A 27,744-nucleotide genomic window follows, 5' to 3' on the forward strand; every position below is an offset into this window, starting at 1 on the left:
TCAAAGCCACTGATGAACATGTTGAATTAGTAATACTCATCGGTATAGTACACACATGGAGCCATTTTATAGAATGTTCAGAACAACATGGTTTAGAGGTGTGTTTTACGGCCATGAGTGAGGTACTGTAGGACATGTTACAAATGTTTCATTCAGCTATCATTCAGACTTATCTTATTTACTCTGTGTGAGGTCGGCAGGTAACAGCAGCCATCAGTTTCTCAGTTTTTCAGGACAGCTGTATCTGATAGAGATTGTGGGGGTCCACACACTATTATAGGACCAGGGGCACTATCTGACTGATGGCATGTGATAGCTGAGAGAGTTACCTAACCATCAAACAGACCAATTGTCCTTCAATATTGTCATCTGCTACAGTAGAAATGCATTTTTTGTTTGTTGTTGGACTCTACAAATACCACTCCAAATGACTGCCACCCACCACCCCAAGACACACACACACAAACACACAAAGACTGAATGGAACTCAATTATACCTGTGGAATAATTTGTATGAAAGTCACATGAAGATTGCACCCCGCATGAGAACAAGGAAACCTGCTGGAAATGTAAAAGTCTATAATTGTGTGTCTGTGTGTGTGTGTAACGATGATGACCTTCGATTCTGTCTTTGACCTTTTCTCCTCCCTCCATACAGAGCCCTGCTTCTGGTGAGAATGACGATCAAAATCAACCTGAGACATGCAACACCCATTGGCCAATGAAGAGCGAGAACCTACACACTGGCCCCACCCCTAAAAGCTGTTCCTGACCCATTTAGGACCTTCCAGACTGGAGTCCACTCACATGAAAACCACTGATTGAAGGCTGTACCAGTAGCCTGAAGAGGCTAACACAAAGCTAGCATGCTGCCAGCGCTGCCAGAAACTCCAGCCTTTTGAAGTTAAGGCTACTCAAGAAGATTCAGTGACACATTGTCTTTGTTCGGGTGTACATCGACAGTAAAAAAAAACAAAAAAAAACCAGGAACTTTATCACACAGGATACACAAAAGCAGAGCTGCGATGCACTGGCTTGTCTTGTTTGCGTTGCCAGCTGTGTATGTGGCTGTGTGTCACGGCATGCAGCACTACCCAGCAGCGTGGGGACACTACGATGTGTGTAAGTCTCAGATCTACACAGAGGAGGGCCTGGCCTGGGACTACATGGCCTGTCAGCCAGAGGCCACCGACATGACCAAGTACCTGAGGGTGACCCTTGACCCGCCCAACATCACGTGTGGGGATCCACCGGAGACCTACTGCGCTTTGGTGAGTCTCTGCCTGGGCTGTCTCTCTGGATGACGGATGGGGTGGGACTGAGCTGGCCTTCAGCACTGTTGAGAACCACTGTAGTCGAGCACACACTAAGATGAATGGATGCTGTGCTGCATACCATAGGGAACATACATACAGCACAGGCACACGGAGTGATAAAAAGAAGAGAATATCTCATCAATATACATACAGTACGGAACAGTGGTGGCCTCTACTTAAACCCTTAGTACCTTTAGTTTGACTGTAAAGTTCTCAAGTTATAGAAGCAATTCTTTGACACACCTAAAGTATTAGCCGTTGCATGTGCCTGCAGAATGCGAAGTAAATATTTACCAATTAAAAAGGGCCTCCTGAGATGAGTTTTACTCTAAAACTCCAGATGGCAGGGAGACATTTAGTGGCACTGCAGGATGAAACAGGAGCACGTCTCCGGTCGTGTGCACTGTTCTGTTCAGTATTCTATCAAAACAAACTCTTAAAAGATTCAACAGCCCTGTAGATAAATCCCAGTATAAGCACGTAGAACACAGCAGTATGGGAAATAAAAATGGTGAAGAGGGAGGAAGAGGAAAAAGAGGAAAAAGAGATGTGGGGATGCAGGAAGAGATAGAGAAAGAAAAAGAAAGTGAAAATTCCCATTTGTACAATGACAGGTTGACTGTATAATTCCTAGGCAGGATCAGCCTGATTACAGTTTGGTTAGTTTAGTTACAGGACCACAGGAGCAACAAGGACTTTTCAGTGGCCAAACAGGATACTGTGTTTAGTCATGAGCCTCAAACTGTACCTCATCCACAACGTATCCTCCCATCATGGCTCAACCTTGCCTCAACCTTGCCTGAACATTTTGCTCCTCGGTTATCATTACCTCTGTTAATACAGGGGCAAATCCTGGCCACACTCTGAGCCTATTTTCTATTTCATCTGTTTACATTCTCTGCCGGCACTCAGGCAGACTGACACTTGTGACCTTAGCCACTGAAGCCTTGCGAAAGTTACTTGAAAGATGCAGGGTGCATGCAAATGAGCTCTTTCCAGCCAATCACAATGCACCCTGCTGGTCTGAACCAAGCTGGCTAATCCGTTTCCCCCCCGAGTTTTTGAATTTCATCTGTGGAGGGACGGTTTTCAGATTTCAAGGGGTTATTTTTCCATTTCTCTGCTCCTCTTGTTCCCTCAGGCCTGCCTCTCTTTTTTAGATTGGGTTTTCATCTGTTTCAGGTTACGATTATCCCTTATTGAAACAATCTCTATACACAAGGGAATTAGCTAAACTATGAGATTGAAGGATTTGGCACAATAGAGCACCTGAAGAGTCTCACAGGAGGAATATTTATTTGTTGCTTGTACACTATTGTACACTATTATTCAGTCGGTATTGTTCTTTGGTGGGAGGACAGGCAGAGGCTGAGACAGGTGTTCTGCATCAGGGAGTTAGCCCTGTTTTTATTTTTAGATCTGGAGCTTCAGGGTCTGGAAACATAGTAGTTACTGCTTCTACTTTTCTTGTGACCTTTACATTGAGTAAACACATAACAATGTGGATTATTTACTGAGTATAATGTTGCATTGTCTGGCAGGATACTGGAGACTTGCTCTCAATTTGAAATACTTGCTTATGGCGGTCATAAAATATATTTATTGAGCAAAAAGGTTCAGGGCCAATTGATTTCAGGTTTACTTTTGTCAGGTTGAAAAGTCAAACTTCTTGATTGTGTCATACTTTTCATACCAGCGTATGCAATTAACTAAATGTAATTATATATATATATATATATATATATATATATTTTTAATGCTATAAGTGTTACATTTGTCCTGTTAATTGATACAAATTATCCAATCAAAACCATGGAAACGGTGTAGAGGAGAACCCATTATCAGAGTGTTCCACCGCATGGACCTAAAGAACCATGACTGGTAATGCTTACTAGTGTGAACAACGTTAATTTGGACACTATCAGTCCAGACGTGAACAAGAAGCCTAAATATGTTTTTAATTACTCACTTCTTCCTCCTCTTGTTTGAATGGGTTCAGTTGTTGTCGATTTAATTAGGGTTTTTAACAATGATGGGACCTTTTTTGTGCATTAATGAGAAAAAGTTTTCGCAAATTACTGAAATTGAATGGCCTATTTGAAGGCACACAACTTAGCTCAAATTATTATTTAACACAAAGGTTTTTGATACTGAGCACTGCTCAGTTCGAAAGTTGAATAGCTATTTTGAGTTATGTAGCACCACTGATTGACCTTCATTACTTTTGACATTGTCACACAGTACAAACTTTTTGGTATTAAAACTATTAATAATTATTTTACACATTTTCAAGTTCCTTAACAGCAACACAAACCCAATGCACAAATGGCACTTCATTTGTCAGACAGTGGACCTTAACTGAAGATTATTGTGATTCTCCAGAACTTTGTTCTGCTCTCTCTGTGTGGATGAAAGGGACTTGGGTTGCCAGTGCACCATGTGGTGTCTGGGGGAGCTTACAAGAGGAAGAGAAGATGAGCGCTCTGGCTAAGCTGCTTTGAGACCAGTCTGCCACTGACCATCACTGCAGCAGACTTGTTTTTGTACGAAATGACGAGAGTCATTATTATTATTATTATTATTAATATTATTATTATTATTATGAGTCAGTGTAGTCCAAGGCCCAGCAAGTATGTTCCAGCACAGTGGCATGCATGTCTGTTCAGTATCCAGGGTTAGGGTTAGTCCGCAGGAGCCCTATCTCATTTAAACCTTGTCTGAAACAACGACCCTAAGCACATCATCCTTCATTCTGAAAACACAACACAAAGTCTTGATTGTTCAGGATGTAACATGCAATTGTTTTCCGCTGATACCGTAGGCTATAAATTCTAAGATTAGGAGGCAGCTTCTAAAGCCATATAGAGAGATTGTCACAGTTGCTTTGATTCCTCCCTCCCTCCCTCCCTCCCTCCCTCCCTCCCTCCCTCCCTCCCTCCCTCCCTCCCTCCCTCCCTCCCTCCCTCCCTCCCTCCCTCCCTCCCTCCCTCCCTCCCTCCCTCCCTCCCTCCCTCCCTCCCTCCCTCCCTCCCTCCCTCCCTCCTCCAAACTCACTCATCCATACATTTGTTTGGAGACAGGCAGTGGTGAGGACATTTAGCTCCTCTGCCACCCTGTGCCCTTGACTTTGTACTAACCTGGCCTGCCCAGCACGTCAGCAGTGCACCAGTGCTCTCTCAGACACTGAGATGACACGGAACATGTCCCTAGACTCTCCACAGAACAGAAGAATTCATCATTTATTCTCCCTGCCACCTCCTTTTGTATCCTCCCTTTTTAATTTCCATGTCCCTTGTTTTCTGTCACCCACTGCTGTGTAATATTCATGCAGTCTTTGAACATTGCCGGCTTCACTAATGTCCGTGTTGGCGTGTTGTGGTTGACAGATAAATGTATATGCTGACATTACTCCTTGGGATCTGATGCAGGTTAATTCATTGGCGGATGTAAATACACAGAGGGATGAATAATTCATACAGATAAATTGATGGCTTTGTGGTGGAACAGTCTAGTATGAACAGCCATGTTGAGAATGAATGCATGAATGTTGACTATAATATACCTCCAATGGAGCCGTAAGCATAAGGATGTGAACATGCATTGATTATAGCTTCTTTATACAGAGCAGCAGGTCAGGAGATGTTTGTTGTATATAGATGATCTAAAATAGAATATTCCTAGTATACTGCTGATAATCCTCATCATATTCTGTGTTTAACACACTGTAACCTTAGTACAACCTTAGTGTTGTAGTAAGCACAGATCACTGCTGAGAGAGAACCATCCAACTCTTCCTAGCTGTATATGTAAGCATATATGCAAAGTGAATTATGTCCAGACTGGCTGGAAAGTTAGATGACGATGATGGCTGACTATGTTCACATATTGAATCATGAAAGCTCTTCACATGTGAATTAGCAAAGTCTGAAGGAAACACTTTTAGCTCATTACATGACAGTTTACACAGCTGAGCCAAGGCTAGCTTACACTTCAGACGGTTGTGTCAACTGATTGTTATGTCAACTGATTTTCGTATGTTTCTTTCAGGCGCGGTAAAATGAATGTTGCAGTGGTATTTTCTTTTGCGCCTCATCACTGGCAGTGATGTCCCAAAAGGGCTGCTGTTACTGTAGTCTTACCTCAATAAGGTAGTTATTTAAAGTCCTGTCACAGCAAGTGGCAGACATTACAAGCTTCCTGTGTTCTGTGTGTTTGTTGTGAAGCAGAGTCATTGTTCATCAATAATAGACCATGATCCAAAAAATGTATGTGTCTTTGAACACTGAGAGAATTGAAAGTGAATTTCACTTTGTTTGACAATAATGTTGTTTGACAGAATATTCTCCATAACCCAAAATATAAATCAATAACAGCTTTTTTGGCAGAAGATGCCTGCATGGCTGCCAATACTTCCTGCCAGTAAGTTCTGTCAATACACAAGAGGAGAGTCTCCCACCACCCCTGGCCATGTCCTGAGTTCACTGGCCTTGGCTGGCTGGCTGGCCTGTCCATCATGACAAGATTAGCATGAGATGTGATATGAATAAGCGGTGCTTCATTTCAAATCCTTTTGATTTGTCATAAGTTTCCTCTATGGCTGTAAAGGTATTCACATTCATGTTTTATATTATTAATATTCCAACAACCTGATCCTCAGACGCAAATGACAAACTTCTGTACTGTCGCTGATGAGTGGCACTTAAATCCTAGAAGATGTCTCTGCACAGCAGAAAGAAGTCTCAAGGACTGTCTCTGTGACTAAGGCTGGTTCAAAGTAGTTCACACAGTGTACTATGGGTTTTCTGTCATGGCTTTTGTCAGTTACTTCATGAATACCTTATTCACCAGATAAGAAGTCATTTGCACCCGAAAAACAAACATGAAGACAGGCAGATCAGGTTAGATCAGACAATGCATCCATGTAACATTGTACCAGAGAAACAGATTTCTGTGTGCCCCATATTAACACACATGACAGAGTCTCATATACGTCTTTTGAGAGAAGCTGATCCTCCCCAGGACAGTATTTCAGGCCACACTACTCCCACCCTAAGCAAGCCCCTCCACTCCCATCCCCCCTCACCCCTACCACCTCCACCCTTAATAATAAAGTGCTGTTAAGAGTACCCTAGATGGGGGCGGGGGCCACATGGGACAGATAATGAGGGCAGGTGTTAATGAATGCAGAGTTCTCGATGCGTCTGCAAGCACTCTGTGAATCCAAATTAAGCCTGACCAATAGAACATGCAGCAGTTGATTTGCCAAGCAGTGCACTTCAAAAGGCCAGACTGGCTAGGCAGCCATCCTCAAAGAGACTGCTGGGGTGGTCCTTATTCAAAACGGGCATTGGCACAGAGCGTACAAACACACAGGAAGTTGTGCTTCGGTTTGGTTTGTGTTTTAATTGGTTTTAATAGCCTGCTGTAGGCATTGGGACTGTCAGCTGTGTGGTCACATCTTGTCTTCTACTATGTAGGCTTTTATGTTTCATGGGAAGAGTAAGTTGAACATTGATACTTAACAGGGTTAGACACGTCAGGACTTTGATCAGGTTTGTATTATTTATCTCTGTGGAGATACGCACATGTAATGACATTTCTGACAACGTTTGATTTCAAATGTTGTTGTATGATGCACATTTGTCCTATCGCACAATTTGATGTACCATTACAATGGTCTGAGTCCTCCACTTTGATCATGTAAAGTAAATGAAATCTTTTTTTTCCTGCTCAAGCGTAGCTCCTCGTGGGCTGTCATATTTGAGCTTACTAATGTACACTTACATTGGTACAAAACAGCATTTATTAAGCAAATCGCAGCACCTGTAGATTATATAGAAGCCCACAGATCCATATGAGATGGAACCGGGAACTTACAAGATTTTGGCCTGCTGTCCTTTGTTATTTCTCTGAAGGTCAGCACGATAAACCCCAGCTCTGCTGTAAGGCACCTCTAGACCCTCTAGGTCATTAAAGCTCTATTGAGTTTCTGCCAAAGCCCTCGCTCTCCCAATATCTCACCCTGCCTCATGAGAGCTGTCTCTACTGTCAGGTACAGACGGCAGCTCCCCTTACTGACTCAACACCTTCCTTCCTCCAGAGCTGAGCCTTCTCTCGGCTCCCGGCACCTTAAGGCCGAGGGTACAGGATGAGCCGCTCGGGCGAAGCACCTCTCTTCTAAGAGGATCTGGGTGTAATCTTCACCAGGAGATGTGGAGGTGTCTGTGATTGTGGTACACAGAGTCGGCAATTCACATTGATCCCGGGTTAAGCACCTCCACTCCTTTGCAAGTGTGGGAAAGTGAAGGTCTGAAATGGGGGTGGGGGGGAGGGCGGGCGGGCGGTGGGCAAGGAGGTGTAAGAGCAACCAGGAGGATGGACTAATGAAAGTAGCAACACCTCAAATCCAGGAGGAGAGATGTCTCTCTCCCCCTGTAGGTGGCCGTGGGAGCAGAGCTGAGACTGTCAGTGACCAAGAAAGGCCATGTGCTCTAACAAGCATCCATGTGCCTTTTCTCTCACATTTGACCTTTTAGTCAGTTGGCAGACACTTTGATTTAAATCGACTTATGTAATAATAAGTATGTTTGTTTTAACTATGTTAACTATGTGTACTGGTACAGTTTACTTGAAGTGCCATACCATCCCAGTCAGTGAGAGTGCAGTGTTTGCGACACATGTAAATGCGTATTCAATCACCTCTCCCCTTGGTGTTATTCCACAGGAGGAATGCAAGCCAACATCATGTGTGGATTAGGAGAAGTAAAGATTTGCGTGTCTTATTGAGTAAGGACTTGCAGTAGAAAAGTGTTGAGAAATGGGAGGTGTGCGTGATGATGCATTTTAATAGGGTGTGCTCCTCTTCTATAGAAGAGAGAGAAGCAGATATAACAGATTAGCCAAAATTCACAGCAATTTCTTAAAGCCTACGGTACCTCTGGAACAGTAGTGTTTTGCCTTGAATTACAATCCAGCCTGGGGCATCCTTTCCAATGTCCATTAAAATTGTGCAAGCGTAATATGTAGCTGAAAGTATGTGACCTAGAAAATGAGTCTCTTGAAAGGTATTTGGCTAACATAGATGGAATTGTTGGAATTGCATTAGACAACTGTTCTGATAGATGAGGTGATGAGAAGGACAAGGAGGGCGAAGGAGGGATGGTTGGAGAGGAGGACTGAAGGATGCAGTAAAATGCTTGTTCACTGGGATGTGGGGTAGAAGTCCAGAGAATCTGTCAACCAAACTGATTGGTTGGATTGCCTTTTCCCATCCATCAACCCGGTCTGTCATTGGCCAGTGAATTTATCTCACGCAGCCTCATACTGTGTCAGGAAGCACATCATCTTAAGCTTACACCTGTCAGTCTCAAAGGTCATATGTCACTCACTTTAACATCTGTTTATCTCACACCCCACTCAGGTGTGGGGATGTGCCTGTCTAAGTGTGTGGGTTTGTATGAATGAGTTTGTGTGTGTGTGTGTGTGTGTGTGTTTATTTGATTTTGTATGGCTATGTGGCAGGGTATATGCATGACTGTGTTAGCGTTTAAGTCAGTACTACCAAATCATTATTATAATATCATTTTATATGTGGGTGGGGTTATTTTGATTTCCACGGATTCACTTTAGTACCAGCTACTGAGCTTTGGTAGTTAATTATCATGGCCTAATAGCTTTCATAGCATCAGCAGCATCTGGCATTAGATGACAGATTTTATGATGTGCAATCCCAGTCTAGCAATAGTGACTCCTTCCTTCCATCGTATCCCTGTCTCACTCCCACTGTGACCTCTTGATATTGGATTGACCCCAATGGCTTTCAGAGATCAGGACATCATTAACTGGGATCTGCCACAACCTTTCTGTTCAAGTAACCCGCACTAAGCTACTGCCCTGGATCAGATAGCATTGATAGAAAACAGCTGGGCTCAATTACACAGTGGCACTGGTGGCAATGGAGATGTCAGCATTTCTAATCAGAGGGCAACCATTACCCCCCTCCTCCTCCCCTCAACCCTCTTCTTCCTCCCCCCCCCCGCCCCCCGTCACCCTCCTTCCTCCAGTCCATGATCACCACTAAAGGCTAAAACAGAGAGTCTTCATCGTTTTTCAATAACAGCCCACAGTGCACCGGCGGGGCCTGGCTGTTGACTGACCACGGAGTGTATTGATCTTCATAAGGCAATGCTTTGTTGTTAAATAACCGCTGCGGGAATCCAATGAAAGGTCTTGACCTTTATGTTCGTCACCATCAATCCTTCTGCCACCGTGCAATATTGAGATGCTTCACTGTGGTGGGTCCACCGAGAGGGAAATCAATACAGATATATGCTATATGTATGATTGGAAGTGAGCTTTCATATCATTAAATTCCGCTGTTATTGAAGATGATGAGTTGGTGAGTTATGAGAAGGGCAGTCCATTCAGCTAGTATATTCCATGGCTTGAATAATTACTGTCCTGAAGGGCTGAAATTTCCGCTGGCAGCACAAGAAGGATAATAGATAGAATTTATGTTCTACTCCAATTTCAGCTAGACTGGCTCTTATACTAGATAGGATCTCTTCGTGCTGTCTCTTTTTTTCTACCTCTTGCTCTCTCTCCCTCTCTCTCTCTCTCGCTCTCCCTCTCTGTCTTGGTGCTTAAGTGGGGTATCGTTTTTTTTTACTAACCAGGGACACAGTCATTTAAGTATTTCATTGTGTGTATGAATGAATAAGTCGACTCTAAGGGAATCAAGCTACAGTACTTTGCCTTCCAACACAACAAAACCACGTTGTCACCGTGACATCAGATGAAACAGAAATATAAGTGAAACGTCACACTCTCAAATGGCAGATACGAAATCTCTCTTCTGTCTCACCTTCTTTTTCACAATCATTCTTTCCCTCTCTGTCTTTCTGTGTGTAATGCCGCCCTTTGAGCAGACCTCTAAGGCTGTTGTAAAAAGAAAGAAGGGAATATAATGAGAGATCAACACACTCCATGAGGTAAATGGCTGACACCACTACGATTCGTAGTCCCAGAGCCACAAGGAGACAACGTCCTACCTATTAAGGCTTACTTTGCACTCTCTTCCTCTCTCTCTCTCTCTCCCTCTTTACCTTAACCCCTATCTCTCTCTTTCTCTCTCTCTCTCTCTCTCTCTCTCTCTCTCTCTCTCTCTCTCTCCCTCCCTCTCTCTCTCTCTCTCTCTCTCTCTCTCTCTCTCTCTCTCTCTCTCTCTCTCTCTCTCTCTCTCTCTCTCTCTGTCTGTCTATCTGTCCACATTGCTCTTTTTCTTCTAATTGGATAATGGAGAAGTTCCCAGCATCAACCATACCTCGTGACCCACCATCACTCAGACATGGTGCACCCTCTCAGATACCCTATCCCCCCCATCTCCACACAGAATCACAATCATAGTCCCTGGAGTACAACATACTGACTAGATGAGAATCTCTGAGCAGGTGTGATTGTACCTTGGACAAAACGAAGGATAAAGAATCATTGTGAAATAAAAGATTCATCGTATTATTACTTAGCAATTCTCTCTCAAGGAAAGAAAAGCAGCAGGCGCCCCAGTGTCTGTATCTCTGTAGCAGAACAACGGTGTAGATATATCAGTATTCTGCTCTCTGATGACCATGAAAGGATCAAATGAAGGAGAGGGGGGAAAAAACAAAGAGAACTTTTGGCTTTAATGTATCTCAACCCCCACATTGACATGACACGCCGTGATAACTCCTGGTTTTCCCTTTTAGATGATTTCACATTTGATGATTACAGATAATCAAATCAGTTTTATAGTTTATCAAAATATAATTGGCCGTGAGCCTCATTGTTCCATTGGACAGAGGTGAGAGGAATGTCAATGGAACTGTGGAACTCTCTCTCTCTCACACACACACACACACACAGAGAGATGCACGCACACACACAATGTGTTATAGACACACAGTCCTAGTGGGGACTTGGGTGGTGCAGGGCAGACGCAAAGCCATGAAAAATGCATGTCCCTCAGTGTGTTTCATAAGAGCTGCTCATCAGGATGCCTCTCCCATCTCCAGTGGAATACCAGCAGGAATATCAATCACATCTGCTATTTGGGTGTCAGTGAGGACCAGAGTGGTGGTAGTAGGAGAGCACTGTGTAATGGGGATGGCAGGTGGATGCCTTCTGACACTGCCTCGCTCCACCAGTAGTGACCCCTGGTGACCCTGCAATACTGAGTGTTGTTAGCTGAAGGGTTATAGAATGGTCTCACATTCAGAAGAATTTAAACGGGTGAAAGATTTCCGTAGCATTTTTTCTCATTTCACTCAACGTTTTCCCTTTGACAAATATAATACGATCCCAGAGACGATTTGAAGGTGTCAAAAAGCTTGACAGGGAGAAAAGACTGAGACTAAAAAAGAATTAAACCAAGCCTCTTGTTTTTGTGTTCCATAGGAAAATCCTTACATGTGCAACAACGAATGTGACGCCACCACAGAGGAGTTGGCCCATCCCACGGAGTTGATGTTTGACTTTGAGGGTCGCAACCCCACAACCTTCTGGCAGTCCAGTTCCTGGAAGAAATACCCCAAGCCCCTCCAGGTCAACATCACCTTGTCCTGGAACAAAACCATTGAGCTGACTGACGACATAGTTCTAACTTTTGAGTCCGGACGCCCGGAGCAAATGCTTCTGGAGAAATCGCTAGACTACGGCCGCACCTGGACACCATACCAGTTCTACGCTACGGACTGCCTGGATGCCTTTACCATGGAGCCCAAGACAGTCAACGAGCTGACACAGCGCACCCTACTAGACATCATCTGTACTGAAGACTACTCCAGGGGCTACGTGTGGAAAAACGACAAAACAGTGCGCTTCGAGATTAAAGACCGCTTCGCCCTCTTTGCCGGGCCACGCCTCCACAACCTAGCATCGTTGTACGGCCAGCTGGACACCACCAAGAACCTGCGGGACTTCTTCACCATCACCGACCTGAGGATACGGCTACTAAAACCCGCCACGGGTTCCACCATGGTGGACGAAAACAACTTGTCCAGATACTTTTATGCCATCTCTGACATCAAAGTCCAGGGCAGGTAGGACACTCAGTTTTATACAAAATGTACAAACCGTATGTTGTGTTTTCACGTGCATATCCATTCCATACGTTGTAGTTGGGATCTAAACAGAAGTTTTATCATAGTTACCTCAGCTTGTATGATAATTCACTGGATAGTTCATGGTCTCAACTGTTTGGAAGGAATGAAAACAATCCAAGTATCTAAAATAATAATACAAACTTACCATAGCCTACAGCTGTTCTCCAAATGGGTCCAGCGTGGCTTGCTACAGTTGGTTTATGTAAAGATAACTAGGTTTGTAATAACCCTTTTGATTGTTCCCAGGTGAATTTAAACAGTTAGTTCCAAATTAGAATTCTGTTCACTTCAATGGAGGATTAGAACAATGTAGAGTGCTGGCTGATTGGTGGAAGACTAATCTTGTAATTAAGAGCATTTGTAGCTGATTAAATAGTAACCACTGGGGACATATCACTGAAGGAGAGAAACCAGAAGACGTCACACAGCAAGGCCTTGCCTTCAACTGTGGCTCTGCATGTGTGATAATGAGGAGAATTCTGTTTTTCCAGTATACTTTCTAATTCTTTCATACATGTTGTGTCTTTCAATGAATAGGTTTAATATTGGTTAAGTGTCAAAAGTGTTAACATCTCAATGTTAAACCAGTAAATCAGCTCTGAGCAGCATTCATTACACCTGCTCTATTTCCTTCCTACTGTACATAACTATAATACCAACAATAATTTTCCTCCGCCAATGTGTCTTTTCACAGTCACACTTACAGTGCAGGTAAAATGAATTGATGGACCCTAGATAGCAGGATGGCCTATCCAGTATGTCAGCACAATCTCCTGCAGATATCTTATTTTACCATTCATTAGATAGAGCAGCAGAGGGGGAATGGGGAAATAAGTTATTTTCCCCAATTTTCCATCGTGCCTTTAGGTATCAAATTCAATTTTCCACCAAAGTTTGTGGTGAAAAAGAAAAGAAAATAAATATACAATTTCTGACCAGGGGTGTTTTAGTAACACACTTGAAAGAGTAGGGAGGTAGGCGGAGAGGCTGATTAGAGTTTCTCTGGCCTCAGCAGCCTTCTGGCGACATACAGACATGAAATGCCTTTCCACAGAATGGCTGTCCTGTCAAAGAATGTTGACTGTGCTGGCCTCTACCACATACAGAAACTTGTATACATCCCCTGCCTCTGACCAGCTGTGTCAAGTGTTTTGAAAGATATCCTGTTGAGGTCAAGGTTGATACAGTATAACACTGTCAACGATGTTGGGCAACACTTTACATCACTTGACTGCCATCATAGTTCATCATAGTACTTTTAGTAACAACATTGTAGTCATATAGGAAATGTTTAGCTGTACAACTTTATAAGACCAGTGAAACCTGGTATGGGGGAGATTGGGCTTTCCAGAGGTAAGTGGATGGGAACACTGATCTGTTTTGGTAACAGAAACTTTACCTGTTCCTTTCCAACTTCCACTTACCCCTTACATTCCTTTACCATAATGTGCCTTTTTACGTTTTTGTAATAACCTATTGCCCTAACATACAATTTAATTACTGAGCCATTTCTATGTACCTACAATGTTTTTACTATAGGCATTACTATGTGGTTACATGGTAGGGAATGTAAGCTTACTGTAATGTTTTGACCAATATTGTTACACCAGATGTAAGTCTTTTCAAGGCCTTCGTGACACCAGTCTGCTTGTCCATTTCACTAATGCAAGCCATAAATAACATCCATTCACAGTGAAGAGGAAGCTACAATGTGGGTGCCAACACAATATCCTAGTCATAAAACATTATCAGATTCAATAAGAGGTTGTATTGATTTCTAATGTAATACTGGCAACAAAAACCTTGAACCATTCCAGCTGTCCCACCTTTCACGTCTCGCTCTACATTCTTCTTAACTTATTGATCAATGCCTTGTGGTTAATTAAGAGACAGCGGCCATTACTGTCTGACTGCACGGTCAGGGCTAGCCATCTACAGGGCTGGAGCCTGGGAATGAGAGGCAGCTAATCCATATGTGCTAATGTGTTACTTCTTTCTTGTCTCTCTTTCTCTCTCTTTCCCTCTCTCTCTCTCTCTCTCTCTCTCTCTCTCTCTCTTTCTCTCTCGATTATCTCTGTTCTTACAACATTACTCTCAAGCCTATAGTCAATTAAGACATTAAGGTGAATTATTTAAATGCTAGTTTGCGCATAAATCTTGGTTGTTTTTGGTATGGGACATAAAACACACTGCCAGTTCTTCTTGGCTGTAGGCAAACCCTGCATGACCTCCTCATGAGTGCCTGTTGAATGATGGATCTCACACTTCAAAGGTTGCATTAAGAGATTTGAGGTTATAATTGCTCCTCAGTGACATCAAACATAACTCTCCAGAGGGCCCATCCTAGATCACTACCTTGTGGATGTGGATGTACCCTTCTCTTTTACCCTGGGGACAGGATGAAACTGCATAGGCCATCATGGCTTCTCTGTGGCTCTTAGTTTAAAAGGTTTGAATTATTGCTGTTGTGTGCTGTGTTTAGCCTTCTTGTGCAAAGCCAAATGCTCACCAACCTTTACATTCTCACCTTCCCCTAGCTGGTAGATTTTAGACCATGTTCATAATTTGTGTTATCATTTCATGAACCATTAATTCTTTAAGAGGGATTCATTTAATGGTTTCATTGTTTTCCAGCATACCAAAAGATTGATGAGAGTCACTGTTTAATTACTATCATTTAGAAGCCATTTATAAAGCATGTGTGTATGATGCACTGTTAATAAATGTCTTCTGTGTAATTACATATTCTAATTTACTAAATAATAACCAACACTAATAATGAATACATTTACAAACCATGTTTTTATATTTTATTATCTATAAAAAGTGTAATATCTACAGTATAAATTGTTCTGTAGTTTAGTTATTCAAACATGACACCAAGAATGTGATTTTAAAAATATCAACTTTTAACAAACCTTTGCAACTGTTCCTAATTCCTGACGGTAATACTCTGTGGTGCCACTGTCAGTCCAGGTCTGGCTCTCTCAGCGTTCCTTTGTCACCGACCAGATGTGTGTCACATGTTGCAATGTTCTCTGCCAATCATTTCCCTCGTTACAATTTTTAATCAGCCCTCATTAGAGGCTTTCCTTTCTTTTTTTCAATTATAAATGAGAGCCAGAAAAAGCACATCAACATAAACTTTTCCCAAAGGCACAGTTATAGACATGAATACACGGACAATCAGGCTTTACCCAGGCTGTACAAGCTATAGGCCTCATGTCTTATCTCACTGTGGTGTTTCCCTATTGTAGTTAGTGGGATGGTGTTGGTAAATCTGTAAACACAGCTAATTATGCTTTTTCTCCCCATGTCACATTTTAAAGTTTCATCTCACCCCAACATGGGACGGGAGGAGGTTGATATCACACATAAGCACACACATAAACACACGCACACACAATTGCAAAATCTGGCACCCGCCCTCTTATTTCCATATTAATGCATCTTCCCAGAATTGCTCCCTTCACTGCTTCCTGCTTGTCTTTGAGCCTTTGAGTGTGAGGCTGAGGAGGCCCTCCACACATTACCATACTGTATGCCTACATCAAGCACCACCTTCATAATAGGCCCTGTCATTGAAACAAATCACAGGCATGGCTTCCAGTGGTGCCTGCCCAGGCCACATAAATTCAAATTTGATTTGCTTCACCAGAAAATTGGAGCAGGGGGAATTAACTTGTGATGCATTCCTAATATTTCTCGGACAATTTGGGAAGCCCTGGCGGGCCTACTTTATATGGCAGGGTGAGACACAAACAATTTGCCAGAGATGTAACACATTACACCCAGAGGAATGACAAAATAAAGCAAGAACACAGAACCTAATCGGACTCTTCAATTTCACGGTGACACAACATACCATAATGAGGTGAAGTCTGACAAGTGTCCTTATAGAAAGTTTCATTACAGCCAAGATGTAAAAAAAGAGTCAATATCTAGTCTTACTATTGGCTATTGCCACCACTAAAGCGTAGCCCTTTAGAGGTACAGGTGATGTTCTTCCATGGCTGCCTTCATGCTATCATGTGTTGGCATCTGACTGAAACCTGGGACTGCCTTTTAGCTTTGTTTGATTTGAGTGACCTTAGCCTCTTCATACTATATTTGGCCACCAAGTGAACAGTAGGATGTACATGCTACCACAGTCTCACAGTGCATCCTAACCCATGCATAAAAATTAGAATATCATATGCTTTCACCCCCATTATGGTCAGAACATCTCACAACACAGACGTGTCGAGAAAGATCCCCAAGACACAGCATTTCAGACCTGCCAACATCAATGCTTTTTGTGATGTGAGGTACATTATTGCACGTTACATGGCCCTTTTTTCTCCATGTCTCTGATCCAGCTCTTTCCGTCTGCCTGTGACTCCTCTGGCCTTGACTGACATGGTTATATTATAACTGTGCTATGTCTAATTTTCTCATTCTGACTAGATGGGAATTTTATATTTTTTACAGACTCTCGATTTACACATCGATTTTCATAATGTCACCTTGTGAAATTAGCTTATCAAAATAGTTTCAGATGGGGGTTGAAGGAATGATGGGGTTGTACTTTGTTCTATATTTTGAATGAAAAATATCTTATACGTACAGTACAAAGCATCTGGAATAGCTTTGTTTCATGGCTGAAAAGAATGCCCCTGTCAATCTTGTACGATACAAATATTCATTCATCACTATTCAGAGCACTGTTGGGTGGTTTGGTAGCTAGTCGTTGAACCATTAGAGACACAATAATACACATAACAATGGAGGAATAACCTCCACTCACAAAATCTATCTCCTACCACATTTCACTCAGTGGTGAATATAAACCGGCAATATTGTTTGCTCCACACGGATCTTGCCCCCAGTAAACAGCATGACAGCAGGACAGAGTTCCTCGGCTTTTGATAGGACTCTGTACTCTCTCTGCACCTGCAGTTTACATGCATCCCTGTGCCTCTTCCTCTCATGTGCAAGACATCAAAGGAAGCCCTCTTTCCTGTAAGGTACTGCAGGGGGTCGTTCAGGTCAACCCGAAAGCACACAGACAGTGATCTGAAACTTCAGTCGGGCAAAAGTTTACACTTAGCTGCTTTGTCACTCCACAACTGTCTGTCTGTGACAACTGTCTGTCTGTCTGTCAGAACGTTTCTGAAGAGCTGTCTGAGTTCATTTATGCAGGATGGATCTGTGTTCCAGCTCCAGAACCTAGACGAGGGTACTGTAGGCTGGCTCCCTATGAGGAACTGTAAGGCCTTAAGGGGGACTTCTGGATCTTAGAGTGGTCTTGGCTGGAGGTTCAAAAGACAAGAAGAGTTGTTAACATGGATCCCAATACTCACTGTTACGTCTTTAGTGGTGTGTATTCACTGAGTCAAATCTGATGTAATGGGCCCATACATAGCTCCATCTGTTGTCTCAGAGGTCCATACATAGAGGACATGCAATTCCCCAGGGATGTTCATAGGCTGGCCTAATGTCGCTATTATTTAACTAATGCACTGTACATTCTGTTATGTTTACGCTAAGCTGCTGTACATATGAAACAACAGTATCACTTTGGTGAAGGATCTTTCTATTTCAATGAACCGCTGCTCTGAAACCTCCTCAATTATCATCTTGTCTCATCACAAGGGCATCTGAAGTTCTGATGCCATTTTGCCAAGTTCAATTTTTTTGTTCTTACATTTGTAATCATTATTGTAGGTCCTTGTTTAACAATGTCTATACTCCCTTTTGGAGACAGCAGTGTATGATGTCTGGAATCATGGGTTTTCGGAGCTGTCACAGGAATGAAGAATCTCCACAGTCAGATCTAGGGTGTGTGGAGGCTGTCAGCTGTGAGGCAGCCCACGGAAATATGCAGAAGACAGTGTGAGGAACAGGCATGGCTGCCAATTAGAGGCTCCCAACGCGTAATACAGCCCTTTTTCTTTGTGAACGTTTCTCACTGCATAATATGCTGAGAGAGATATAAACGGATGTGTGAGTGGGTAAACACTGAGCTTTTATGAACTCCTTACAAACAGCTCCATATGTTGTGTATTATATACAGTACGGGATGCATCAAAACTCTGACTGTATTTAAAAGCATCAACATCTGATTATACATAAAGTACGCTACAACATAGTGTGACCTTATTCCATAACAACTCAACAACTCACGTAGAAATCCACATTGCACACAGGAATCTTGATGTACGGTATGACTTCTTTCTTAACATGGATGAATCTTTGTGCTAATGAAAGGGCTTTATTTAGTGAGATGGTTATTCTGGTGGGCAACTTTAGGAATCATATGGCACATGAATGTCTTTCTGTGTTTTTGTGCTAGTTTGATCACAGTGTATGACAACTCCTTACCTCTTGATCTTGGTTACACTGTAGGCTTACAAATGAATGTTTGTTACAATTTTTTTTTTGTGGAGATAAAAAGAAGGAAGGGGAGGAGAGGAAAGCTAGAGGACTCTTCAGGGATACTCACTTGTTTAGATAATGGATAATACCAGTTGCAGTGGGGCCATCTAGGAGGATAAAAGGTCATTAAAACTTTATGAAATGTGTTTTGTAATGGTGCCAGTTCAAGGGCTGGCTGCATGGAGATTTTCCTCTTGTGACCGGCACAAAATGAGAGTGGCTTGCTCTTTGATTTCAATATGACAATGCCCACGGCAAAAGCATAGTGTCCTCCATGAGAAGTTCCCCTGTGTCCCTGGCTATCTTCTGCTATCTAGCTGCATGGCCTGGGCCTGATGATCCAGATTTTGCTGGTTTTTAATTATTAAGCAGAAGGTCAAACCTCACTGCTCTTTACTTCAGGGAGCTGGTGCTTTCTGCACAGCAGAGGAGGTCCACCCAGGCATTCATTATGGTGATCATTTAATTGATTAAAAGTTTAGGGCTATAGGGAAAGCTTGCCGAGATTTTGATGAACATTTACAAAATCTCAGCCCCATCACATGCTATGACAGTGAGTACAGTACGGAAACACACAGAGGCCCCAGAGGAGGGTCTGTGAAATGAAACTTTATTGCTTGTTAAGCTACTGAAATGCGTACTGTATGCTACACAACATTAGCTTAGCATCATCTCCTTAATACACAGTGACTTCCCACTCATACAGCCTCGGAGAGAATCACGGTGTAGTTTTCCCTCTTTCCCGCCATTATTTATCATTCATGAGAGAGATGTCACAGAGGGCAGGAAGTCAATTAGAATGGATGTATTTCTGACTGTTTCAGTAATTTCTCTGTCTCATGTTCACCGTCGAGGTTGGCAGCATATCCGTACCACTTAGACCTCAAACGGGAGAAATCTTTCCTCGGAAGCACTCTGTAACAACAAACATAAGCCATGATATGAAATCGTGAGCCGACCAACCCCCATGAGAGGGCTACGATGTCAGATTCACTCGATAGTCTCACAATTAACTATCAGGATTGCCACGAGACACAGAGGTCGGTCGCCAGTTGTAACCTTTTACCTCCTCGGGAGCCAAAATCAGATAATGAGGGTTATATTTGGATGTAGGTATGTGGAATATGAAACCACTTTGTCTCATGTGACAGTAAATACAATCATCTGAGCGAATGTGTCTCCTTTCCTCAGTGTATGCAGAGAACTTAACAAACACCAACGACCAAGCTTCCCGTCTCTAGGTTTTCCCTCATACATCAGAGAAACGTTTCTCTGTCATTTCTCTGGCATCTATCCAAACTTTCATTCTATGTCAACTCAACTTTGCGAGCAGTTACAGGGTGCCTTTCCATTTAGCTGTAGAGTTGATGTGACCTTATTTGCCGCCTGCTTCTCTCCACAGGGGAGGTTGCAAATGAGCCCTCGCCTTAAAAGGAGGATAATGAAGCTTGTTCTCCCTCAAATGTGGTACAATCAAAGTAGAATGTGCCCAGCAGGAATTCTATGTAACCTCTTAAAAAAAATAAGAAAGGTGCAATTATCCACAAAAGAAAGGAGAATGGCATTACAGTCGTGTCCCTAGGTATTACAGGATTCCGTTGATGTATTTATTTGATATGGTCTTTTTCCCTCTTAGGTGTAAATGCAATCTCCATGCCAACAGCTGTGTGTTTGACAAGGGGAAGCTGGGCTGTGAGTGTGAGCACAACACAACAGGACCAGACTGCGGCCGCTGTAAGAGACACTACCACGGCCGGGCCTGGAGTGTAGGTTCCTACCTGCCCATTCCCAAAGGAACAGCAAACATATGTAAGTACAATCTGCCACTTCGCTGTCCAAGTGTTTGCATCATAACTACTCATTGATGTTCTAATCTAGTAGTCTGCGGTACATCAAAGGGCATTGAAATGACATCACTATGCAGTGGTCCACAAATATAAGCCTTTTTTAAATGCCAGGGCAATAAGCACGGGTTAGGGAATATTGTCTGGAAATGTCTTTCCCAGTTCACATGGCCTGTTAAAAGCAGGAGGTGTTCTTTCCATGTTCCCTTTGGCAGGGGGCTCATTGCTCTAATTAATCTAATACAGGCACTACTACCACACCAGGGACAAGGTGCCTATCCGGCCCAGCCCTGACCAGATGGTGAGAAACAGGCACTGTGATCTCCAGTCTGAGCTCTACCCCAGGAGAGAGCCACTATGACTGGGAAACACAGCCCACATTCCCCCCTATACAGATCATGATGGAGCCTGACTGGTGGGACAAGGATGGAGTTGGCAATGTATTGACCTATTGGTCGTGTGATCAGATTGAGTGTGTATGTGTGTGTGTGTGCGCTACTGAGTGTGATTGAATGTGTGTGTGTGTGCGCTACTGCGTGTGTGAGCACACTCTAAGGACATATGGCTTGATTTCCCTCTGTACATCTCCTGTGTTATGAGTCTCCCTGCAGTGAAGCTGGTTCTCAGATTGACAGACCATTATTAAAAAGTCCAACACTAGGACGCATCTGCACTGAACTGATGAAACTGAGGTCTAGCCATATCAAAAGCAATATTAAGACTTGTTGGCAGAAACATAAAAATGCAATACTGTTGCATATTACACTGACGTAATAGTATTAATCCCTAAGGGATAAAGTTAATACCCTTTTGTCTTGAATCCCATTTTTTTTCACATAACTAGAACCCAGCCTCCCAACATGTTTTTTTGCTCAACTCTCAACATATTTCCTTGGAGGATATTAAACATAAGGCAGTCATATGAAGACAAATTTGCTGAAAGTGCAAAATTTAATTATGGTTTAATAGCTTTCATCTGTCATCAGATCGTCCTCTTTAATCACGATGGTAATTTATCTCTGAGATAGAGACAGGGGACATTACATATTCAGGACTCTGCACATGGAGATCTATGGAGCTACGTGACCCTCCATCTAATCTAGCAGTGGGAAATCGAGTCCCCCTGTTGCTATGGGCCAAAGCTGACAGTGGGAGCAGGGATGAGAGAGCTGTTCCGTGTCAAAGCCAAGCTTCCTTTCCGTATGCTTAAAGAATGGCTGGAAGTTGGCTGGAGCGAGGAAGAGGGATCAGTTTTGGAATTAAGTTAACAGTCTACTTTGGAGGGAACATCTAGTCACCTTGTGTTGCGAAACAGATCCAGAGGCTGAGGAAGCCTGGTGTTGGAGCTTGGTGGAACCACTGGAATGGGTTTGGGCACCAGATACTATTTCTGCCCACTGTTCATCTCCCTAACTCCTCAAACAGTATTTGTAGATTTACAGTGATGTGTTTCGTTTTGGGATAGGAGAGATTGAAGCATGTGGAAAATACAAATACAGTTAATCTGCCATGGTGTGTAATTATGAGTGGTTGTTGTGACTGCATCAACCAGTGATTAGATGATGAATGGAACCACAAGGATGGTGAAAGCCTTAATGAAATATAATCAGTAGCAGACTTTCACTCAAAGGCAGCCAAAACAATGGAGACTTATTGAACAGGCGTGGAGATGCTTTTGATTGTAGGAGAAGAGGAGCCTATCTCCTGATGAAAATAACCCAGAACAATAACTGAAGGGTGAGCAGCCCGATCCTGATATGTGTACTGTAAGAACCACCTCCAATCATGGCTCCTTGGTGGACCCCACGGAGACCTCCCCAGACACAGAACTTTGTAATTACGACATCCAATTTTAGAGTAATTTTCACTTAATTGTTGTCTTCCAAGATCTTTAGAGAGAGATCTGCAGTATATCAAGTAGTTAACCATACAGGCTTAAAGGTACAGGGATTTCTGTTCTGGTCCATTGATAAAAGGGCAAACTTGTCTGTAGAGTAAACTTGTTATTTTATTCAAGAGCATTGCCTTGTTTAAATTTATTCTGCGTACATTTTGCAATTACAAGACCATGATTATCATTGGTAAGAGTTTTTGGTGTCTTTCTCGGTGTCCACAATTCACCAGGCTGTTCATGGGTGGGACGTTATGTGGCTAGAGAGGCCTCTCAAACACCCAGTCAATGAATAATGTCTTGGCAATGACATGTCCATTATATAAGCTCAATTCTAATGATCACAACGAAAAACATTGTGTGCAATTTTGGAATGGTGTTTGATTCTTCAATGGTTTCATGTAATGCTGTTAATGGATTGAGTTGTTATTGTCTTTTCTTGGTTAGGTTGAGCTTTATCCACACTTCCTTGATTAATTTTCCCTTTCTCCTCACAGGTATACCTAGCAGTCATGGACCAGTGCGTAAGTACATACAATTTCAGAAACTGGCATGCTAGCAGTGAACAGATGACGAGCATCTTTATTTATTTTTTACACACATTTGGTTGTGGAGTCTCAGGATGTCAGAAACAACAGCAGTGTCTTCCTTCTACGAGTCAGCAGAAAACTCGACTCCTAACATGTGTTGTCCTGCCAAACGGACACAAATCTCATTTGTTTCCGTGAAGACATTTCCCACCATGCATCGTGGGACAATTGACAACCGAGTGGGGATTTTTGATTGGGTTGCGTAATCCAGCTGTCATTCAGCGGCTTGGATAGGCCGCTGCACAACACGAACTGTTCACTTCCTCACAGCATTCATATCCCATTACTATGAGCACACAGCCAGAGACAGGACAGCATGCCGGTGGTCCCTGTGTGCAGCATGAGAACAAGTTGCTTCGTTGTTTCAGCAAAAACATGCCATATATGGTACTCCCATGGCACATCTCTGAGCCATGTCTAGTTTTCAAAACAGTAAACATGTGTGTTGCATGCAAAATATAGTGCATCTACTTTTTTCTGATTGTGCCCTTAAAGACATGTGCTCCGTCTCAATAGTATCTAAAACAGGGGGTCATAGTGATCATGTGTGCATGCTGTCTGTGTGCATTCAATCCATCACAGCTTTATTAAACAACTCACTGTAACTTATGACCTCTCCCATCTTTACACAGATCGAGCAAATGCTTCATCTCTTGGTGTTGCAAATCGTAATCAAGGTAGGCTGTGGAAGGTTTGCCACATCAAACGTCACCACCAAGAAATTATAAAATAAAACAGAGCAGGAAATGTCATTGTTCTAGGACTGCACCTGATACACAGTGTCTTTTATCCATAGAAAAGACACACGTACACACACACACTAACTGATACAAACAAACATGCATCTCTGCCCCATGCAAGCTACACCTTTGTTCTTGAACACTGTTGGGAACGGCCCCCATTCAATGCTCACCTCCGGCTCCACAACGCTCAAGCCTTTTAATCATGCCCCCCATTTTAATTACCCAGTAAACTCTCAGAGGGTGCTTCACCTTTGCCATCTTCACAGACAGAGGGACGAGGGGAGGAGAGAGGGAAGAAGAGGAGACTGACACTGGGGGGGGGGGGGGTATGTAGATTGATCTCCAGCTATTGCCAGCTAATCCTCATGCACCGATTGCCAGTGTTGGAAGAGTAGAAAGTAGCTGGCCTCAAAGCCCGAGGAAATAAAAAATGTAAAGGAGACTTTTAGGGATTTCCAGGATCAAGGAGAGCGGAGTGGGGATCTTCGATGGTTACGTTCCCATTCCTCTCCACGGGCTAAGGGAGAGTGGCCTGACTATGTAAATAATCCGATGCACGTCCTATACTGTATCACTGTCAGTGTCTAGTGCGGCTGCTTGCTCATAGCTCATATTGAGCTCCAGTCATAAGTAATGGGCCAGACTGCTAACTAATGGAATCAAAGAAGGTGGCTGAACTTGAATTTCAGCTCAACCTGACATCATGGCAGAAGATATCGATCGGATGTAATTGAAGCAACACGATTCCGTTTCACTGCATATAATTAGCAAATCCTGTATCTGAAAACTGTCTCCAATGTAAAAGTTAATTGTACTGATGGATCTATTTAAGGATTTTATATCATGCAACTCAATAATAGACTAAACATATTAGAAAAATATTAGAAAATGTTGATTCTGAAAAGCAAAACATTGATACACATAGTTTAGATTACATGTAAAAAAAAAATGACTTAAGATATATTAAAAACATATTAGCCATGACATGACTGACCATCATTTACATAATTAAATTAATTTGGAAAATCTATCTCTCTCCATCTGTTAGGTTTGGCTTATGTTTTAATTGTGTAGTTATTGAGCTTCCTCTCCTTATAATAGCTGAGAGAGTGTACCCGGACGTGATGCGTGCAACACCTTGGCCCAAGGATGTATCTGTCATAACAGTTATCCTGCAAAATTGTCACACCATCTGACAAAGGTGCCATGCAGCACATATGTCTCAGGGAGAAGGGGTTGGTCCTTGGCCAGGATTTGAACCTCACAGTTCTCACTTGTGTCAACAGCCAACAGAAGTGCAAATGCAAGTGAGGTTAGACAACATTGGGCCATGTCTAAAGGAACTCTTCTATACTGAAGCCATCATACTGTAGCAGGCTTTTTATGTCGAAGCATCAAATGCCAACCTTAATGCAAATACATTATTACAGCATTTCCGCATGAGTGATTTGAATTAAGTCCTATAAACAGGCTTTGCTAGTGGCTAAAAGATAACTCAGCAACATGGTAAATGTGTTGTATTTGCCTTTTTTATATAAGCATCAATTAAAACAAGATGCAAAAGTATATTAAGCTCTCATGTACTAACAAATGCAGTAGTCTAGATTAATTTACTACATTTAAGATCCTTTGATTTACAGTTGGTGTATATTTGCCTTTATTGGACAAATGAGGGCATTTAATAGAGCTGTAGCGATGTTAAAGACTTGTCAGTGGCCCTGCCTTCCTCTACTCTCTCTATGCCCAAGCTCCTCCTAAACTCAGTTATCTGGGCTGCAGATGCTTTCACAAAGACAATGGTCGTGGGGCTCTGCTGGAGGATGGAGAGCACAAGGATAATCCTTTGGCCACTGCCAACAATGTTAACTCATTAAGTCTGCAGATTAGATGTTACAGTCTGAGATGGTCTGGTGAGTGACTTCCAAACAATACCAAGCATGAGTCACAGTGAAAATCGGTCAGTGTCGGTTTAAATGTTAATATTATTATATTATATACATTATAATGTAAATATTGTATTAGGAGGACATTGAAATACACAATAAATTATGTTTTGATCTGTTTTGATCAGTGAATCATTGAGTTAATTGGCATGCATAGACAATGGTGTTGTTGAGAGCATTCTGATGCATGAACCCCATTCGGAGCTCAGAAATTAAATAACTATTTATGCAGGAAGGAGTATCCAATTATGCTTGAATCGCTCAGCAAATATGACCACTTCCTGGATTTCCTGACAATAGGAGACACTGCTTTGCAGAGTGGAGCTGTAAGGTGTTCCATAGGAATAAGAACAACTATCATTACCTTTTCAAACTGAAATTGATGTGTGCTGAATGGCACCCTCATCTTAACTGTTTGCAGAAGCAAAGATCTGCAGAACCATCTGCGCATGCAAATTTGCATATCAAATCCACCAATCACACAGCTTGCTAGGTTGGAGGGTGGAGTAGATAAAGGTTGTGCATCTATGCCCTTAAGCCCAACCTCGAAATAAAAGCCACAGGGAATCCAATTCAATTCTGCTTCCCCGCGAAAGAACCTGCGTCCATCAACAGTTCTCCGGCAACCCCCAGCTCACTCATTATTAATATCACCGCTGCTGCTGCTATATGGTTTATTTGTTCTTTTTGTTCTGGTTGTTTTCCTTGAAAGTCCCTGGGGTCTCCTAAAAATACTCCTGCAAGGTCTTTCCATGGTCACTGTCATAGACAATCATTCACACTCTCATAGTTCTGTTTTTGAAAGGAAGTTGCTGTCTCCTCATATGTGGCCTCCGTCCTTCCAGTGCTCTGTCTCCTCTCCTTACTGAACACTTCAACAAAGGTCATCGTTGGCACCCCATCCAATCATGACAACTCAGACATTAGGACGTAGAGGAGAGGAGACAAGGAACATGCGAATCAGTGTTGTGATTTGTGATATGTGTTATGTGGCTTTGGATATTTTCTGTCGGTCTGTTATGAATCATAGCTGCTATTAACCAGCTATGAATGATCTGTTAATCAACCCCCCTTCACATGACTGTTCCTTCTCTGCTTGTTTGTCACAGCTCGAGTGTGTGACCACGCGATGCTGCGCTGTCAGAACGGTGGCACGTGCCATCACCACCAACGGTGCCACTGCCCTCCAGGCTTCACGGGCGTTCTGTGTGAGAGGGCACGGCACTGCCAGGGCCCCGGAGAGTGTGACGACTCATTATCTGGGCAGGCATCCATCTATCATCCTGTTCTCCTCTACCGCCTTCACGCTATTCTCCCAGTACTTCTCCCTCTAGTGGTCACATGTCTCTGCTGAGAGACTTTTATGACATTGATGCAGAAGGACTAGCCCCAGCCTTCAACTCATCCACCGCAGATCCTAAGAAGGGTCCTCAGCCCCAAAGACAAAGTAAGAGACACAAGGACACTTCTGTGCCAAGAGTTTTGTTCTGGTTGAAAGACCAGCTTGATGAGGACAGGGTTGGAAGTGCGATGTGCTGTGGTAATGAAGTGGACAAAGCTGAGCGAGATGTTGAGAGACAGCTGAACAGCAATGGCTTTTGTACCATCTCACAAGAACAAAGGATGTTGGGGACCCTTGATTTAAAATAAGACACACTGAGACTCTTTATCATATTACATGAGCCAACAACTTTAAATTGTACACAAAAAAAACACTTAAACGTGAAAATCCACTGGCATTACAAAGAGAATGTTGGAACTTATTTCTTCACGTCCTCTTCCTTCCCATGTCTCCTTCCCTTCCCTCACTTTCCCTACCCTTCCTGTACGTGTTTTGGTGACTGCTGATTTTCATTGGCCGA

At 42.8% G+C, this 27,744-nt stretch overlaps 1 protein-coding gene across 1 annotated transcript; it reads left to right on the forward strand.

Moving 5' to 3' along the window:
- Positions 1 to 1,025: 1,025 nt before the first annotated feature.
- LOC146271626 (netrin-G1-like) lies at positions 1,026 to 27,236 on the forward strand. Its single transcript, XM_084708056.1, has 6 exons — positions 1,026 to 1,271; positions 11,748 to 12,391; positions 20,508 to 20,680; positions 23,104 to 23,130; positions 23,829 to 23,873; positions 26,992 to 27,236. The coding sequence occupies exons 1-6, from the start codon at positions 1,026 to 1,028 to the stop codon at positions 27,234 to 27,236; spliced, it is 1,380 nt and encodes a 459-aa protein (XP_084564182.1).
- Positions 27,237 to 27,744: the final 508 nt, after the last annotated feature.

Source organism: Hypomesus nipponensis, chromosome 10 (assembly GCF_054491055.1).
Source record: "Hypomesus nipponensis isolate SF chromosome 10, ASM5449105v1, whole genome shotgun sequence".
NCBI lineage: Eukaryota > Metazoa > Chordata > Actinopteri > Osmeriformes > Osmeridae > Hypomesus > Hypomesus nipponensis.

Excerpts from the sequence above, each read along its gene's own strand:
- LOC146271626 (XM_084708056.1), top strand. The coding sequence starts at position 1,026 with ATGCACTGGCTTGTCTTGTTTGCGTTGCCAGCTGTGTATGTGGCTGTG. Across the intron at positions 1,272-11,747 it reads CGGAGACCTACTGCGCTTTG|GAAAATCCTTACATGTGCAA; the intron begins GTGAGTCTCTGC and ends TGTGTTCCATAG. Across the intron at positions 12,392-20,507 it reads GACATCAAAGTCCAGGGCAG|GTGTAAATGCAATCTCCATG; the intron begins GTAGGACACTCA and ends TTTCCCTCTTAG.